At 40.7% G+C, this 17313-nt stretch overlaps 1 protein-coding gene across 4 annotated transcripts in view; it reads left to right on the forward strand.

Moving 5' to 3' along the window:
- RABEP1 (rabaptin, RAB GTPase binding effector protein 1) overlaps positions 1-17313 on the forward strand; it is a gene marked incomplete at both ends in the record, with an annotated part of 120002 nt that overhangs the window by 89404 nt on the left and 13285 nt on the right. For all 4 annotated transcript variants that reach the window (XM_080712196.1, XM_080712197.1, XM_080712198.1 and 1 more), the window contains 2 exons: positions 1367-1471; positions 4390-4506. In XM_080712196.1, coding sequence (XP_080568322.1) covers positions 1367-1471; positions 4390-4506 — 222 coding nt within the window. The remainder of the gene's footprint in view (positions 1-1366; positions 1472-4389; positions 4507-17313) is intronic.

Below are 17313 nucleotides of genomic sequence, written 5' to 3' on the forward strand. Positions count from 1 at the left end.
GCTGAGAGCCTCACTCAGTAGCTGAGGCTGGCTGCGACCCTGTGTGATCCTCCTGTCTCAGCCTCCCAAGCGTGGGGTTTACAAGCGAGCTAGAAAACTAGCTCAGAAAGATTAAGCACTGCTCAAGTGTTCTTGACCTAGTGGCAGAACTTGGGTTAGAATCCAGGTTTTCTAGCTGGGCGTGGTGACGCACGCTTGTAATCCCAGCATTCAGGAGGCTGAGACAGGAGGATTTGGGTTTGTGGACAGCCTCAGCTACTTAGGCCCTCCGAAACTTAGTGAGACCCTTTTTCAAAATAAAGAATAAAAAATAGGGCAGGGGATGAAGCTCGGAAGTTAAATGGCTCTGAGTTCCATCCCCAGACCTGAAAAACAAAAACAAAAACAAACAACAACAAGAAAACAGGTTTTCTGATTTTTTTTTTTTTTTAAGTATTGGTGATTGAACTCAGGGGCATTCTATCTCCAAGCACACCCCCTTCCTTCTTAATCTTTATTTTGAGGTAGGGTCTTGTTCAGTCGCTGATGGCCTTGATGAATTTCTGAGGCTGGCCTCAAACCTGCAATCCTCCTGCCTTAGCCTCCTAAGTAATGCTACTATGCCTGGCTAGGATTTTTTTTTCTTTTTTCTTTTTTTAAGGTACTGGGGATTGAACCCAGGGCCATTCGACCTTTGAGCTACACCCCCAGCCCTGTTTTTAATTATTTTTCTTTTCTTTTTTTTTTAAACAGGGTCCTACTAAGTTGCAGAGGTCCTCACTACGTAGCTGAGGCTATGAACTCATGATCTTCCTGTCTCAGCCCCCCAAAAGTACTGGTTTATAGGTATGTGCTACCAGGCCCGGCTCTAGCTAGGTTTTCTGACTTGCAGTGCTTTCCCTCACTTGGGCTATTTCTCTTTAAGGAAGCATTTGATCAGTTAGTGGAGTATCCTATTAAGCTTGAAAGAAACTATTCTCTTTGGTCTCATGCAAAACATTGATGAGAAGATGCTAGTTAACACCTTCAAATCTGTTTTGTAATAGGTACTAAGCCGGCCAAATGGGGATTGGCACTGTGTTTGTTTTTTACCTTTCTTTATTGGCTGGGTTGTGAATGCTACAGGGTAGCACCTTTAGCTTGTATTGTGGTTTCCTTAAATGTGGTGTTTTGTGGTCCTTGGCCTCCTCTTGGTGTTGTGTCCCTTGTTTTTCCCTCAGAACTGGTGATTATGACTTTTTAGAATCTGAAACTGTAATGCAACTTTTGTAAGTCCTTGGAGAAACTCCATGCTGTAATTAACATAAGTAAGACAATGCATGTGTTAAGAATGTGATGTAGAACTATTTTGTTCTACCTGATAAGAGGTAATTTTGATGCCCTTCAGGTACATAATGCTGGAAATAAACTTGGTAGGCGTTGTGATATGTGTTCCAATTATGAAAAACAGTTACAAGGAATTCAAATTCAAGAGGCTGAAACCAGAGACCAGGTGAGTTTTATTTGGATATGCCAAATAGGTGAAACTATTGTAGTTTTCACTGAAGGTGCATAATTGTCCTCCCTGCCCCACTGCTAAATTTACAAAGCATATCTCTCTTGTTAAATTATGAAGTAGCTAGGCATGATGGTGCACACTTGTAATCCCAGCATTCGGGAGGCTGAGACCGGAGGATTGTGGTTCTTGGACAGCCTCAGCTACTTAGCGAGGCCCTTCGCAACTCAGTGAGACCCTGTTTCAAAAATAAAAAGACAAAAAAAAAATAGGGCTGGGAGTGTAGCTCGGAGGTAGAAAGCCCCTGGGTTCCATCCCCAGTACCACAAAAAAAGAAAAAAATATATATGAAGTAATGTGGCATGTGCAGTGGTCATTACATTTCTGGGGGGGGCTGGTGGGGCTCTGCTTCGTGCCCCATTAACAGGCCAGTGCCGCGTGTGCCATGGCTGCTCTTGGAGGAGCAGCGCCTCTTCTCCTCCCCCACCCTTCCCTCTCCACTCACTGCCTACCCACGAGGCTGGCATGACTTCTACACCTGGAGGATTCTTCATGATAAGGAGAGGCGCGAGAGAAGAGGCTGAATATTGTCTCTGATAAAATGAAACCTTCATTGAATGTCAATAACCGGGATTTGGAATCTTCATTATTACCTTGTCATAAATTTGTTAAATTGGTTAAGGTTCACTGGTAGGGTCACAGAAATTAAGTTTGGTAGATTTGGTATGCTTAGATTGACAAGTCTTAAATACTTTTCCAAATACAGTGTTGAATAATGAGTACCTTGATACCATTTAGGAAATAGTGTAGAATTTCAAGAGAGTAGTCTTGTTGGAAGCATGTGTAAGGAAGACATATTTTTTTTTTCATTTTTTTGTGTGTATGTACTGTGGATGGAACCCAGGGGCATTCTACCTCCGAGCTACACCCCCAGCACTACTTCTTATTATTTATTTTGAAACAGGGTCTCACTGAATTGCAAAGGGCCTCACTAATTAGCTGAGTTTGTCCACAAACTGTGAGTCTCCTGTCTTAGCCTCCCAATGTTGGGATTATAAGCATGTGCCACCATGCCTGGCAGAAGACATAGACATAATTTTTTAATCCACTTCATAATTATCCTTTGGTTCTTAGGAAGATGGTTTTCTGAGTCTTTAAAAGAGCATTTGGCATATTAGGGTGATGGTTTAATATTTTAAATGTTATTGGTACTGAGCTCCTGCACATGCCTTTTTCATAGGTAGGACCAAGGTTAGTTTCTAAAGCTGTTCATAAACTTACACCGTGGGCCTTTGTACTGTGGCGTGGAAATGTACTGTTTTGGAGTCCTTAGTTATTTCTTACTTTTTTTATTATTTATTTTTTGGTGGTTCTGGGTATTGAACCCAGGGGCATTTTACTTCTGAGCTACACCCCCAGCCCTATTTAATTTTTTTTTTTTTTTTTTAATTTTGAAACAGGTTCTCACTGAGTTGCTGAGGGCCTCACTGAGTTCTCAAGGCTGGCCTGTGGCCCTCTTGTCTCAGCTCCCTAGCCCTGGGATTCCTGACATGTCCCACCATGCCAACTCCTCCGTTATCTCTGGGGTATTTCCTGATGCCTCATCTGTGCCTGGCATGTTGCTGGGCACTGGCAGTTCAGATACAGCTAGAAGAGATACTAACCTGTAAGGAATGTTCAGCGTTGTGAAAGAAAACATCAGTCCAGTGTGGTTTGTTTCTGGAGATGTATGTCTAGAACTAGAGAAGGGCATCCAAGTTCACCGTGGACTCGGGAAAAGCAACACTTGAGCCACGCCTATTTTAGAGCCCAAGTCAGAATTAGTTGGGAGAAGAAGTAGAGAAGGAAAGAAAAGGAAATCAGGGACAGGAAAGATGTCAGAGGAAAAGAGTAATGAAAGAAAATCATGTGTTCTAGGAAGTGTGTGGGTCCATGTGGCCAGCATGGGGTGTTATAACTGGAAAGGAAACTGCAAAGGCCAGGATGAGGTCATTGAGGGGCGGTGACGGGAGAGGTCGAGGTTGGGCCCCAGTGACTCTGGGAGGCATTGAAAGCTCTTAAGTGAAGAATCATTATATTTCACATTTGTACAATTTGTAGATTGAAGGCAGTGGATGGAGTAGACCTAGGGAGTTTGTTACACCTGAGAGGGCCCAGTGAAGCAGCAGTTTTCAAGTGAGCTTATGTTATAAAAGTGATTTGTTGCCGGGCGTGGTGGCGCACGCTTGTAATCCCCGCGCTTGGGAGGCAGAAACAGGAGGATCGCGCAGGTTCGAAGCCAGCCGCGCGCGCTGGCTTAGGAGACCCTGTTTCCAAATAAAAAATGTAAAAATAGGTCTGGAAGTGTAGCCCAGAGGTAGAAGGGCTTCCAGGAACCCCAGTACCACCCCCCCCAAAAAAAAGTGATTTGTTGACTGTAAAGCATAGCATAGTTGTTTCTTGAGGTCCTTCATCTCATCTACCTTATTTGACAAATATATGATGTTTCTCAGGGGGGGGGAAAAGATTTAAAAAGACTCTGGAGTTAGGTGGGTTTTTTGTATTGTTTTGTTTTTTCCCAGTACTTGGGGATAGAACCCAGAGGCATTCTGCCTCCAAGCTACCCGCTCAGTGCTATTTTTGTTTTTAAAACAGGGTCTCACTAAGTTGCTGAGGCTCATCACAAACCCATAATCCTCCTGTCTCAGCCTCCCAAGTACTGGTATTACAAGTGTGTCATGCCTTGCTTTAGGTAAGATTTTTAAACTTTTTTTTTTTATACTAGACTCATAAAAGAATTTGGGACTGATGATATACCTCAGTGTAGATCCCTTGCCTACAATGTGGGAGAACTTGGGTTCAGTTCCCATCACTTCAAACACAAACAAACAAACCTGGTTCTTACTTTTTTTTTTAATTGACTTTAAATTGTATAGGTGAAGAAACTGCAGCTGATGCTAAGGCAAGCTAATGAGCAGCTAGAGAAGACAATGAAAGATAAACAGGAGTTGGAAGACTTCATCAAGCAGAGCACTGAGGACTCAAGCCATCAGGTAAACAGGCTTTTAGAATGTGAGCTGGAAGGGATAATGGGGCTGTTTGTTTGTTTGTTTGTTTATTCATTGATTTATTTTTGGTACTGGGGATTGAACCCAGAGTCAGTCTACTTCCAAGCTACACACCCAAACCCTATTTTTTATTTTTATCTTTTGAAACAGGATCTCATTAGGTTAATGAGAGCCTCACAACTTGCTGAAGCTGTCCTCAAATCTCTGATCCTCCTTTCTTAGCCTCCCAAATACTGGGATTACAGTCATGCGCCACTACTCCTGACTTGTGAAGTTGCTTAAATTGAATTTTAAAAATAAGCTGGTTATGGTGGTGCAGCTCTCCAATCCCAGTGATTAGGGAGGCTGAGGCAGGAGGATCCCAAGTTCAAGGCCAGCCTACTCAACTTTGACTCAAAAATAAAAAGGACTGGGGAAATAGTTCAGTGGTGGAGTGCCCCTGATTTAATTCCCAGTCCAGTACTGCAAAAAAAAAAAAAAAGAAAGAAAGAAAGAAAGAAAGAAAATTTTCAAAATATACGTTCAACTTTAGTTGATAATAACACTCAATAGTTTAGTGATACCAATTTTTATTTCACCAACATTATATAAGAAGAACGTGAAGTCTTGAAAACCTGCATTTTGTTGAGTTGCTTTGATCAGTTGCCATTTTGGTGGGTGTGTAAGGAGGGCTGTTTTATTGTGGTGGCCTAATATGCATTTTCTGATGACCACTGAAGTTGTTTAGCAGTGTTCATGTTTGTTGGCCATTGAGATGTTGTGTGCATGTGTGTATTGGGGTGTTAGTTTTACGACGTTCTGTTACATTGGTCTGTTTGTCCAGTTTTGTGCCAAATTCTACACTTTGATGTATAGTAAAAAAATATTATTATTTTTGTGGTACTGAGGAGCCCGGGGACCTTCTACCTCCGGGCTACACTCCCAAACCTATTTTATATTTTATTTGTAAGCAGAGTCTCACTAAGTAGCTGAGGCTGGCTTTGAACCTGCGATCTTCTTGTCTCAGCATCCCAAGTACTGAGATTACAAGCATGCACCACCATACCCAGCTCTACAATTTTTTTTTACTTAGTTCTATTTTACTTTTTACTTCTCTGCTGAGATCTATCTTTGCATTTATTTCAGAGCATTAACCTTTGCCTCATGAAACTTAGTTTTAGTGGATACTTTAATGTCTTTGATAATTCCAGCCTGGGTTATCATGGGTTGTCATCTGTTGATTTCCTTTCCTCTTGAGAATTGGTCACATTTTCATGGTTCTTCCTGTGTCAAATATTTTTATAGCATCTTGGGAATTTTGAGTATTTTATTGTGAGATTCTGGGATCTGTTTAAAGCCTCTAGAGAATGTTTTTGGTTTGTTTTAGGAGGCGGTCAACCTATTTGGGTTCAATGCTCAAGTTTTCCTTTGCCTTCTTTTTTAAAAAAATTTTATTGGTGCATTGTAGTCATACATCTTACTGGGGTATAAGATGGTAGAGGCATATATGCACACATCACTCATTTAGCCCTTCCACAATTCCCACCCCATTCCCTCACCCCTTCTCATGTTTGGTTTGTTATTGACTTTGATATGTTTGTTAGTGTATGTCATTTACATTAGGGAATTTCCCTCTTACCCCCTAAGTTAGGTCACCTTATTTGCTTATCTGTGGTTTCTCTTTCTTCATCTAGAGTTCTTCCTATGACCCTTTGTCTCCCTAGCATCCACATATTAGGAGAGCATCTGATTTTTTACTTTTTCTGACTGACTAATCTCACTTCACATAATGTTCTCCAGTTCCAGTCATTTCTTGCAAATTACGTGATTTTGGGGGTTTTTTTATGGCTGAATAAAATTCCATTGCATACATATTCCATAGTTTTATAATCTCTTCATCTGTTGATGGACATCTTGGCTGGTTCTATAGTTTGGCAATTGTGAATTCAGTGGTTGTGAACATGGATACGCATGCATTAGTTTGGTCATTTGGTTTCAATTCTTTTGGGTAGATATCTATAAGTGGTATTGCTGGATCATATCGTAGGTTCATTTGCATTCTGAGGATTCTCCATACTTTGAATGATTGCCATTCTAATTGGGGTGAGGTGAAATCTCATGGTAGTTTTGATTTGCATCTCTTTGATTGCTAATAATGTTGAACATTTTTTCATACATTTATTGGCCATTTGGATTTCTTCTTTTGTGAAGTGTCTCTTGAGTTCACCTGGCCATTTTTTGATTGGGTTGTTTTCTTAGTGAGTTTCTCGAATTCTCTGTATATTCTAGACATTAGTCCTCTGTTGGAGGACTCCTTTGCCTTCTGAGTGCTAGTTCTTCTAGTGCTGGTTCAGCTTCCAGAGCTATGCGTTTGGCCTCATAACAGGAACCTCCTATATAAATTGCTTCTTCTGGATTTAATTTATCTCCCCTGTGTATCTGCTTTTATCTGTTTTTCAGAGTCCTCAAGTAGTTGCTTTTTGTTTTTTATCTTGAGTTTTTAGTTATAATCAGTGGGAGAGAAGTCATAGTGGAGAGTTCATCTCACCACTAGAAGTGTCCATCTCTTATATTTTGGTTTATCAGAGATACTTTTTTCTTTCCACTTTAGTTCAAGCTAGACATATTTTACCAGGAGCAAAATTCTCAGCATTTATTTATTTTCTTTCAGTATTTTCAAGTTATCATTCCATTGCTTTTGGCTTCCATGTTTCTGATGAGTAGTCAGACATCAGTCTTGTGTGTGTGTGTGTGTGTGTGTGTGTGTGTGTGTGTGTGTGTGACTGAGCATTGAACCCAAAGACATCCTACCTCCAAACTACACCCTGCCCAATTTTGTTTCTTATTTGGAACAGGATCTCATTATGTTGCCAAGGCTGCCTTTGATCCTCCTGTCTTGGCCTACCAAGTACCTGGGATTACTAATGTAGGCCACCATACCCTGGCTTTATTGTTACTTTTTTTGAAGGAAAAATGTCATTTTCTCTTTGACTATGTTCTCTTTGTCTTTTTCTTTTGTTTTTGGTAGTTTTACTGTGTTAATATACAGATGAGGTGTATTTTTCCTGTTTGGTACTTATAAGGTTTCCTGAATCTCTTTAATTGGTGTCTTACATTACCATTTGAAATTTCTCAGCTATTATATCTCTTTAAGAACTTGTTTTTAGCCAGACATGGTGGCACGCACTTGTAATCCCAGGACTTGGGGGGCTGAGACAGGACAATTGCAGGTTTGATGAGAACCGCAGCAACTTAGCGAGATCCTGTTTCCAAAGAAATAGGTCTGGGAGGGTAGCCCAGAGGTACACCCCCCAGTCCTCTTTTTTATTCTTTATTTTGAAACAGGGTCTCACTAAGTTGTGGAGGGCCTCACTAAGTAGCTGAGGCTGACCGCAAACCTGCGATCCTTCTGTCTCAGCCTCCCAAGTCCTGGGATTACAAGTGCGTGCCACCATGCTCGGCTAGTTTTATGCGTTTTAACACATAAAAATCATGACCAGGGTCTTCATCCGGATGAAGATTCAGATACTTCTTGCACACTTGGTGCCCTTGCCTTGTCAGTAAATACCCCGCCCGTCTCAGGTAGAGGTGACCACTGTTCTGTCTTTCAGTACTGTGCTTTAGTTTTGCTCATTCTTGAACTTTAAAGAATGGAATGGTGTAGCATGTAGCCTTTCGAATCTTTTCTGTTTCATGATCATGTCTCAGGATTCATTCCCATTCTCTACACCAGTAGTTACTTTTAATTCTGTGAATATTCTTTTATATGGATATAGTTGAGGGACATTTAGATTGTTTCTAATTTTTTACTCTGGTAAATTTTCTATGAATATTCTTGTACATGTCTTTTGGTAGATATGAGGATGTCAGTGTCTAGTGCACTGGAGACCTAAGGGTAAGGCCGATTCACGGGACACAGGGGATGCAGGTTTCATGTACACTGCATGTTTTATTGAAAGAGCAATCAGACTTTTATAGAGAAAGCTTCTATGGGATCCATAGACAAATTACAAGGTTGTCTTAAAGCAACAATGGATGTGTGTGAGTAAAGCCAAAGGACAAGTCTCAAAGCAACTCTTTGTTTTACAATTAGAAACAAACAACGCCTGTGACCGCTCATAACATCTTAAGCTGTTTATCATACCAGTAAGTTTTCTGAGAGATGTCTATGCTGGGAAGGGCATTCAGTGAGGCCCGGAGCTGCTTCCCATCCTTGAAGGGAACTTGACAAGACTCATAGCTCCCTGATTAGAGGAAGTGTGCTTGCCTCCCAGCCTGGCATTCCAAGCTGCTTCTCAGGAGTCAGAGTTGCTTCGTTCACCCTTCAAGCAGGAGCCTGCATCTCAGTCCTCTCACATGAGGGCTCGTATCTCTTGAGTACATCTAGAATGTCTGTGTGAAAAGGCTTATTTTCTCTTCTTTCTCGTTTTTTTTTTTTTTTTTTTTTTGGTACTCATGTTTAATTCCCCTGAGCTTTTTAGCTGAGTCCCTTTTATTTATTTTATATTATATTATTTTAGTAGTGAGGATTTAACCCAGGAGTATTGTACTTCTAAGCTACACTCCCAGACCTATTTTATTTCAAAACAGGGTCTCACTGAGTTGCTGAGGGCCTTGCTGAGTTGCTGAGCTGGCTTTCTGGCCTTCCTGTCTCAGCTTCCCAAGTACTGGGATTGCAGGTGTGTGCCAGCACGCCTGTATTTTCTGTACTTTCCATCACTTCTTCAAATCTGTATTTAGTTTGTTGTTTGTCTTCAAATGGATATTATCTGTAAACTCTTTTGTTATGAGGTGGTTCTGGGAACTGAACCCAGGGCCTTATTGTTTTAGTTAATCTCCCCCTCCGTTAACTGTTTCCATTTGTTTATTCTATATTATTTCTAGCTCTCTTGCAATTCCAAATTTTATCTTTCAAATCTTTGAAGAGGTCAAGTTTCAAATTTACATATCTGGATCTATTGTAGGCTTGTTTCTGAGGAGTTCTTTTGGGTTGTTATTGTTTTGCTTTTTGGCAGTGAGGATTGAATTTAGGGATATTCTGTCACTGAGTGGTATTCCCAGCATTTTTTATAGTTTTCTTGGTGCATTACAGTCTCACATCACAATGTAAATCATAGTGGTAATGACACCCATGCACAGAGCACTTGATGGGCTTTCCCCAGCTCCCCCCCCCCTTCATCACACAGGGTGCTGAGTTTGGCATTTGTATTTTCACATATGCACACCAAGCTGGCGGGAGTAGTTCCTTCATTAACCCTCCCTCTCCCCCTCCCCTCTGCCTGTACCTCTTCCCTGGCTCCACTGGAGTTTCTCCTCCATTATCTGGAGTCCCTCTGGTATCCACATTACTCCCTAGCTTCCATGTGTGAGAGGAAACATATGACCCTTCATTTTCATGACTGGCTGATCTCAGTTACTTTGAGACAGTGTCTTGCTACGTTGTTAGGGCTGGACTGAAACTTGCTATCCTCCTGCCTCTGCCTCCTCAGTATCTAGGATTATGATGTATACCATCACACTTGGTTATTGTCTCTTATTTTTTGGTGCTTTTTTTTTTTATACTGGGGAATGCATTTAGGAGCATTCTACCTCCAAGCTACACCCTCAGCCCTATTCTTAGTTTATTTTTACTTAAAAAAAAAATTTTACTTTGTCACTAAGTTGCTGAAGCTGGCCTTGAACCTGGGATTCTCCTGGCTAAGCCTCCCAAGTACTGGAATTTGCAGGTGTGCACCAGTGTTGCCCAGTTAATTGTCATTTTTAAATTGTATTTTCTTCTTCTGTTTGTATTTTTAATTAATTTTTTTATTGGTGCATTGTATTTGTACATCATAATAGGGTAAAAACTTGTGTAGTCATAAATGCACACACGCCCAGCCAGCCCCCACCCAGTCCCCACCTCACTCCCTCCCCACCCCTCCCTCCCATGCTTCATTTAGTGTTTGACTTCGATATGAATAAGTACATCATGCGCTTTAAAGCGTTTCCCTCTCTCCACCTCCCATCCCCACAGTTGAGTTGTCTTATTTGCTCCTCTATAGCATCTCTTTCTTCACCTGGAGTTCCTCCTATGACCCCATCCACCCTAGCTTTCACAAATTAGGGAAAGCATCCGATTCCTTACTTTTTATGACTGACTAATCTCACTTAGCGTAATGTCCTCAGGATCCATCCATTTACCTGAAAATACCGCAATTGTATTTTTTTATGGCTGAGTAAAATTCCATTGTGTACATATCCCACAGTTTTGTAATCCATTCATCTGTTGATGGACATCTTGGCTGGTTCCACGGTTTGACTATGGTGAATTGTGCGGCTCTGAACATAGATACACATGCATTAGGTTGGTAGTTTGGTTTCCTTTCTTTTGGTAGATACCCAGAAGTAGTATTGCTAGATCAAATGGTAGATTTGTTCCCATTCTTCTGAGGATTCTCCATACTGTTTTGTTGCCGACTAATCTCAGTTGGGTCGTTATTGTCAGCTCCCGGTCAAATCCTCAGAAAGATGGGGCAAAAGGCAGGTGGAGTTCTGCAGAAACTTATCTGCAGCGATTCTTTCCTCTCTATGAATTCCTTAAGTTTTTAGGTACGACGCTTTGGAAAGAACCTGAGATGGACAAAGGCTTCTTGAGCCAATGACACTTTATTACAAAAACTCCAAGAAATTTATACCCTTCACCAGTAAAGTTAATAATAAGAGAAAAGGGAGGTGGGTGTAATCATTGTGAAATAATAATGAATGACATGTAAACAAAGGTAATAAAACTAGTCCTTCAGCTGGCTGTTGGCCTTCGAGAAATTGACTCCGGATTCTTTTCCAAGGTCTTTGCAGATAAGCAGTCCCAGGGGGCCACTTCCCAAAATAAACAAGCATGGCCAAGGCTTGGGGGTTTCTCGGGGAATCTTCTTTGGCTTTCTTGGAACTTTCCATCTTTTGGGCTCAGTTCATATAGCAAGTGTGGGGAGATGTGGTGATTCAGGTGGATGTGATGGAGTTTCTTCAGGTGTTGGCATCTTATCTTCTAAGTCTGAAAGCTTAAGCAAACTCACAACACAGTTTTGCAGACAGAATACCACAAACAACACCACAAAGTTCTTGGTTTTAATTGTCAGATGTATTTCCTTAACTGCTGAACACTCTTCTTTAGACAATAAGCCTATTAAAAGTCTAACCATCTTTAATAATCCATTTCTCTGTCACAAACCCTCTGCAACCTGCTTCTAACTTTCTAATTCCTTTCTTTCCCAGTTGGGACTTTCTTATGATAAGCTCTTCTTCATGCAAAAATGCTTTTCTTACTCTTACACGGTATTTCCTTTCCTTCATACATATATATTTAGAACGTCTGTCCTTTATTTTGTCATATTCATTAACCATGCGGTCAGCCTCTCTGTCTTCAGGAATATTTACACTGGGCGTAAAAGTCACCAATCTTTTTCCTTGAGTCTATTGTATTTGGGCAACTAAGTTGTTTATCAACTAAATTGCTTTAAGGTCACACACAAGGTTTTTATCTTCTCTGTCTCTAGGCAGGATCTCAAGGGTAAACAAAGTTACCTTAAACTGAGCTACCTTACCGGAGTTAATAGCTTAACCTAAGTTAGTGATAGTGAGGGTCGGAGACCCTTTGTGATTGCTACAGCTGGAATGCTTATCACAGCATCTGAGTTCTGGCCAGTTTTTATTATTATTGAGCAGAGCCAAGGACGTTTAGGCAAATTATTAGAGATTTTATTTCCACGGACTCAATTTCATCATAGTCCTGATTTCACATCATTGGAGCAATTCGTGTAGAGAGTTAAAAGAATAATAGTAAAAGTGGGGGGTACTTTGGCCAGAGACGACCCCTTCTTCTCGGGGCTTTTTGCCGAATTAACTATGTGGAGTGGGGTCTCAACACATAGATGCCGAGGCAGCAGGATGTCTTGGCACTGTTTTCCAAAGTGGTTGCACTAATTTGCAATCCCACCAACAATGTTTTAGAGTTCCCATTTCTCCACATCCTCGTCAGCATTTGTTGTTGTTTGTGTTTTGAATTATTGCCATTCTAGTTGGAATTCGGTGAAATCTCAGGGTAGTTTTGATTTGCATCTCTCTGATTGATTGAAGAAATGTTGAGCATTTCTTCATGCATTTATTGGCCATTTGAATTTCTTTTGTGAAGTGTCTATTTAGTTCACTTGCCCATTTTTTGATTGGATGATTTTTTTTTAGTGTTGAGTTTCTTGAGTTCTCTATATATTCTAGATATTAGTCCTCTGTCGGACGTGTAGGTGGCAAAAATCTTCTCCCATTCTGTTGGCTCTTGATTGAGGTTCTTGAAAGTTTCCTTTGCAGAACAAAAGCTCTTCAATTTCATGCAATCCCATGCATTGATTCGCCTTTTGGTTTGTTGTGCCTTTGGGGTCTTGTTGAGAAAGTTTTTATTTGTGCCTATGTATTGCAGTGTTGGACCTATGCCCTCTTCGAGGAGCCTTAAGCTCTGGCTAGATTTTCCATTTTGTTGTTGTATAGTTTTTCAAAGTAGTTTCTGATAATTCTCTGGATTTATACACTGTCAGTAGTAATATCTCCTTTTTTATCTCTTCATAATTTGGGTTGATTCTCTCTCTCTTTTTTTTTTTTTTTTTTTAGTTAGATTGGCTAGTGGTTTGTCGATCTTGGTAATTTTTTCAAGAAACCAGCTTTTGGTTTTGTTGATTTTCTGTATTTTCTTTTCTTCTCTACTTCAATAATTTATGCTCTGATTTTAATAATTTCTTGTCTTCTACTGGCTTTGGATTTAGATTGTTCTTGCTTTTCAAGGGCTTTGAGGTGTATCATTAGGTTATTTATTTGATGATTTTCTGTTTTTCTTATGTGAGCACCCACTGCTATAAATTTTCCTCTTAATACTGCCTTCAAAATGTCCCAGAGGTTTTGATATGTTGTGTTTTTATTTTTGTTTGTTTCTAGAAATTTCTTGATTTCACCTCTTATATCTTCTATAACCCATTCTTCATTCAGAAGTGTGGTGTTCATCCTCCACATATTCATGTGGTTTCTTTGGGTCTTTTTATAGTTGATTTCTAATTTCATTCCATTATAGTCTGAAAAGATGCAGGGAAGTATGTCACATTTTTTAAATTTGCTAGTGCTTACTTTGTGTCCCATGATGTAATCGATTTTGGAGAAGGTTCCATGAGCAGCTGAGAAAAATGTGTACTCTGCTGTAGTTGGGTGAAATATTCTATATGTGTCCAACAGGTACCTCTGATTAATGGTGTTCTTTAGTTCCGAGGCATCTTTACTGATCTTTTGTCTAGATGATCTGTCTAATGGTGTGAGAGGTGTGTTGAAGTCTCCCAGTATTATTGTATTCGGATTTATGTGTAGTTTAATGTCACAGAGTGTTTATGATAGTAGCTGCACCTGTGTTGGGGCATAAATGTTGACTATTGTTTCCTCTTGTTGATTGTTCCTTTTACCAGTAAAAAATGACCATCTTTGTCTCTTCTAGTTACCTTGGGCTTGGAGTCTAACTTGTCTGATAACCATAGCTGCTACTCCTGCTTGCCTTCGAGTTCCATTGGCATGGATTACCTTGCTCCAGCCCTTTACCTTAAGTTTGTTTCTATCTTTACTTGTGAGGTGTGTTTCTTGCAAGCAGCAGATAGATGGCTTCTGTTTTTTAATCCATTTTGCCACATTATGTTTTTTTATTGGGGAATTGAGGCCATTTACATTCAGTGTGATTATTGAGAGATGATTTTTAATTGCTAACATGTTAAGATTTTATTTTTGTTTGAAAGACTGCTTTTTTTTGCTTAGTTGTCTGATGGATGAAAGTTCTTGTTTCTCTGGTTCTGGTGTGTGTTACTTATTTCTTCTTTGGAGTTAATCTCTGAGTATTTTCTCTAGTGCTGGTTTTGAAGACATAAATTCCTTCAGTTTCTGTTTGTCTTGGAAGCTTCTTATTTCCCCATCTAATTTGATAGAAAGTTTTGCTGGGTAGGAAATTTTTGGCTGGAAGTTGTTTTCTTTCAGAGTTTGGAATATGTTACTCCAAGCCCTTCTGGCTCTCACGACTTGGTTTGGGAAGTCTGGAGTGATTCTAATTGGTTTGCCTCTGAATGTCACTTGGCCTTTATTTTTGTTGCCTTTAAGATTTTCTCTTTGGCTTCTACATTGGTCATTTTGACTATTATGTGGCGTGAGGAACCTTTTCTCGGATCTTGTCTAAAGGGAGTTCTATATGTTTCCTGAACCTGTGTATCCACCTCATGCTCTATGTTTGGAAAATTTTCTGGTATTATTTCTTTGAAGAGATTGTTGATCCTTTTGGTTTCACCTTCTTTCCCCTCCTCTATGCCAATAATTCTGAGATTAGCTCTCTTAAGATAGGCCCATATTTCTTCAATGTCCAATTCCTGCTGTCAAATTGGTTTTTTTTTTGTTTTGTTTTGTTTTTTGTTTTTTGTACTGGGGTTCCTGGAAGCCCTTCTACCTCCGGACTACACTCCCAGACCTATTTTATATTTTTTTATTTGGAAACAGGGTCTCCTAAGCCAGCGCATGCAGCTGGCTTCGAACCTGCGTGATCCTCCTGTCTCTGCCTCCCAAGCGCGGGGATTACAAGCGTGCGCCACCACGCCCAGCCCGAATTGTTTTAAAAATTTATAAACTATGCGTTCGTTTTTGGAGTGATCATCTTCTACGAGTGAGATTCTATTCTCCATGTGGTCTAATCGATTGTTTATAGTTTGAATTGATGCCTTTGCTTCAATGTTTGCATCCTTTATTTCTTTCAGACTCTCTAAATTCTTTTTCTAAAATCCTGAATTATTTCTACAGTTACATTCCTGATTTGGTCTTCTGGAAATCTCTGCATTTCTGTGTTATCAGTTTTTGTTATTATGGAGTTGTGGGAGTTCAGTGCTCTGTTGTTGTTCCTCTTTCCCATGATTTCAGAAGTTTGTACCTGTTACTTTTGGTAGATTTCTTTTAGCCTCTAGGTGTCAGCTGGTATATTCAAGGGCAAGTTGTGACCAACAGTGAAGGTTGAGTAAGGAGAGAAGAAAGGGAGTAAATGGAAGAATAGGGTGAGGTCAGATAGGGTCAAATAGGGTGAGTATATATGAGTTTGTTAAAGTAGTATATACTAGAGATTAGAGATAGTACCAATGTAGTAGAGTTCTAGTAACCAGTTTATAGTTTCTGGTATTGTGATATGAATTAGATTCAATACAGGACTAAGGAGAGGTAAAAAGAGGAAAAAAGATAAGAGAGAGGAGAGAGTAGGTTTGTACAAGGGAAGAAGCTTGGGAGAGGATTTGGTGTGAGGTTAAAAAACAATAAAAACAAATACAGCAAAACAAAAATCATAAAAACAAAAGACCCACAAACCCCTTCCAAAAAAGAAAAAAAAAAAAAACAATCAGGTATACACACACACACACACACACACACAAAAAGAGTGAAAACACCTAAACAATCCCACCAATGAACTGATGTGACACTACAAATTCAGCAGTCTCTCTCTATGTAGATACCGATTGCTACGGTGACCTTTCCTTCTGTGAGTCTGGTTCTCTGAGTCTTTTCAGTCTATGCAGATGGATGATATCAATGGGGTTGGAATTAATATTGAGTGAAGGTCACCCTCCACACTTTCCACAGACTTGAGCCTAGGTCTTTCTTTGCCTCTGTTGGCAGCAATATGCCTCTGAAACCAAACTCAATGTAGGGGTCTCAGTTCTACACAGCTCGGGCTGGGCTATTCTGACCTCTCCCTGTTCCCCACAATTGGAATGTCTTTGGTGTCCCTAGCAATCTTGCTAGTTGGGTTTAGAGTTAAGCATAAGATTCCCCCTACACTTTCTACTGGTCTGAGCCCGAGTCAATCTGGGCTTCTGATATGATCAACAGCAGATCCCACTCCCACCTTCTCTGAGTTCTTCTCCAATTTACCAGAACTTCATTTATTGTGCTCTGGATCTCTGGGGGGTATGGTTATCTCCGCTGCCACCGTTCCTTCCCTGAGTTGTAGTGCACGGTCTCAGACAAAGGGATTTTGTCGCAGCTGAACCAGACTCTTGAGGTCACTGGGCTGGGGCTTTCCTTCAGGGAGCTGCGATTAGGGTGTGTAGCAGTTTCTGCCACCCCTATTCCTGCATTGCCTTGAACCACAAGAACTCAGACCCAGAGAGTTATCAAAGCTGGGTGAGTCCATGCGGATGCAATGCTGGGATTTCTCCTGTAGGGGCCACCATTTCACTTACGATCGCATTGGTGCGCTCCACTGGCGCTTTCGCTGGAGCCTTCGTGTGTGTGGTTAACTCACCGGCTTGCTGGCAATATGGCATCTCTGCCACGCCCTTGGCAGTAAGGCTGGATCTCCATTCTGGTTTGAGCTCCGCTCTGAATCCCTGGACACGTTGATGAGCTCAGCCGCTGAAAATTTTAGCTCGTCTTCACGCTGAAAGAACTGCTGAATTACATCTGCCTGGACTGCTTCTGGTCACTTCAGCTCCTTATCCTCCCTGGAGTCTGATTCTGTGAGTCAGTCACGGTGGCCTTGGTGGGGCAGTCCCCGCCGTGGCAGGCTGCTTTTTTCCCCTGCTTCTCAGATTATTCTAGTCTTCCTTTTTTCTGTCTCTTGTATTTAGAGCTTTTCTCTATTGATAGTAGTTTCTGACTCTGTAGGGCATTATTTTTGCCACTATGGAGATCGAGTGTCAGCAGTGTTGATAGAAGCTGCTTTATTCGGTCACCATCTTCCTTTCGATCTCCCTGTGTTTGTATTTGAGTGCTGAACATTGTTTTAAAAAA

The sequence above is a fragment of the Muscardinus avellanarius genome (genome assembly GCF_963383645.1).
Source record: "Muscardinus avellanarius genome assembly, chromosome: 16".
Lineage (NCBI taxonomy): Eukaryota > Metazoa > Chordata > Mammalia > Rodentia > Gliridae > Muscardinus > Muscardinus avellanarius.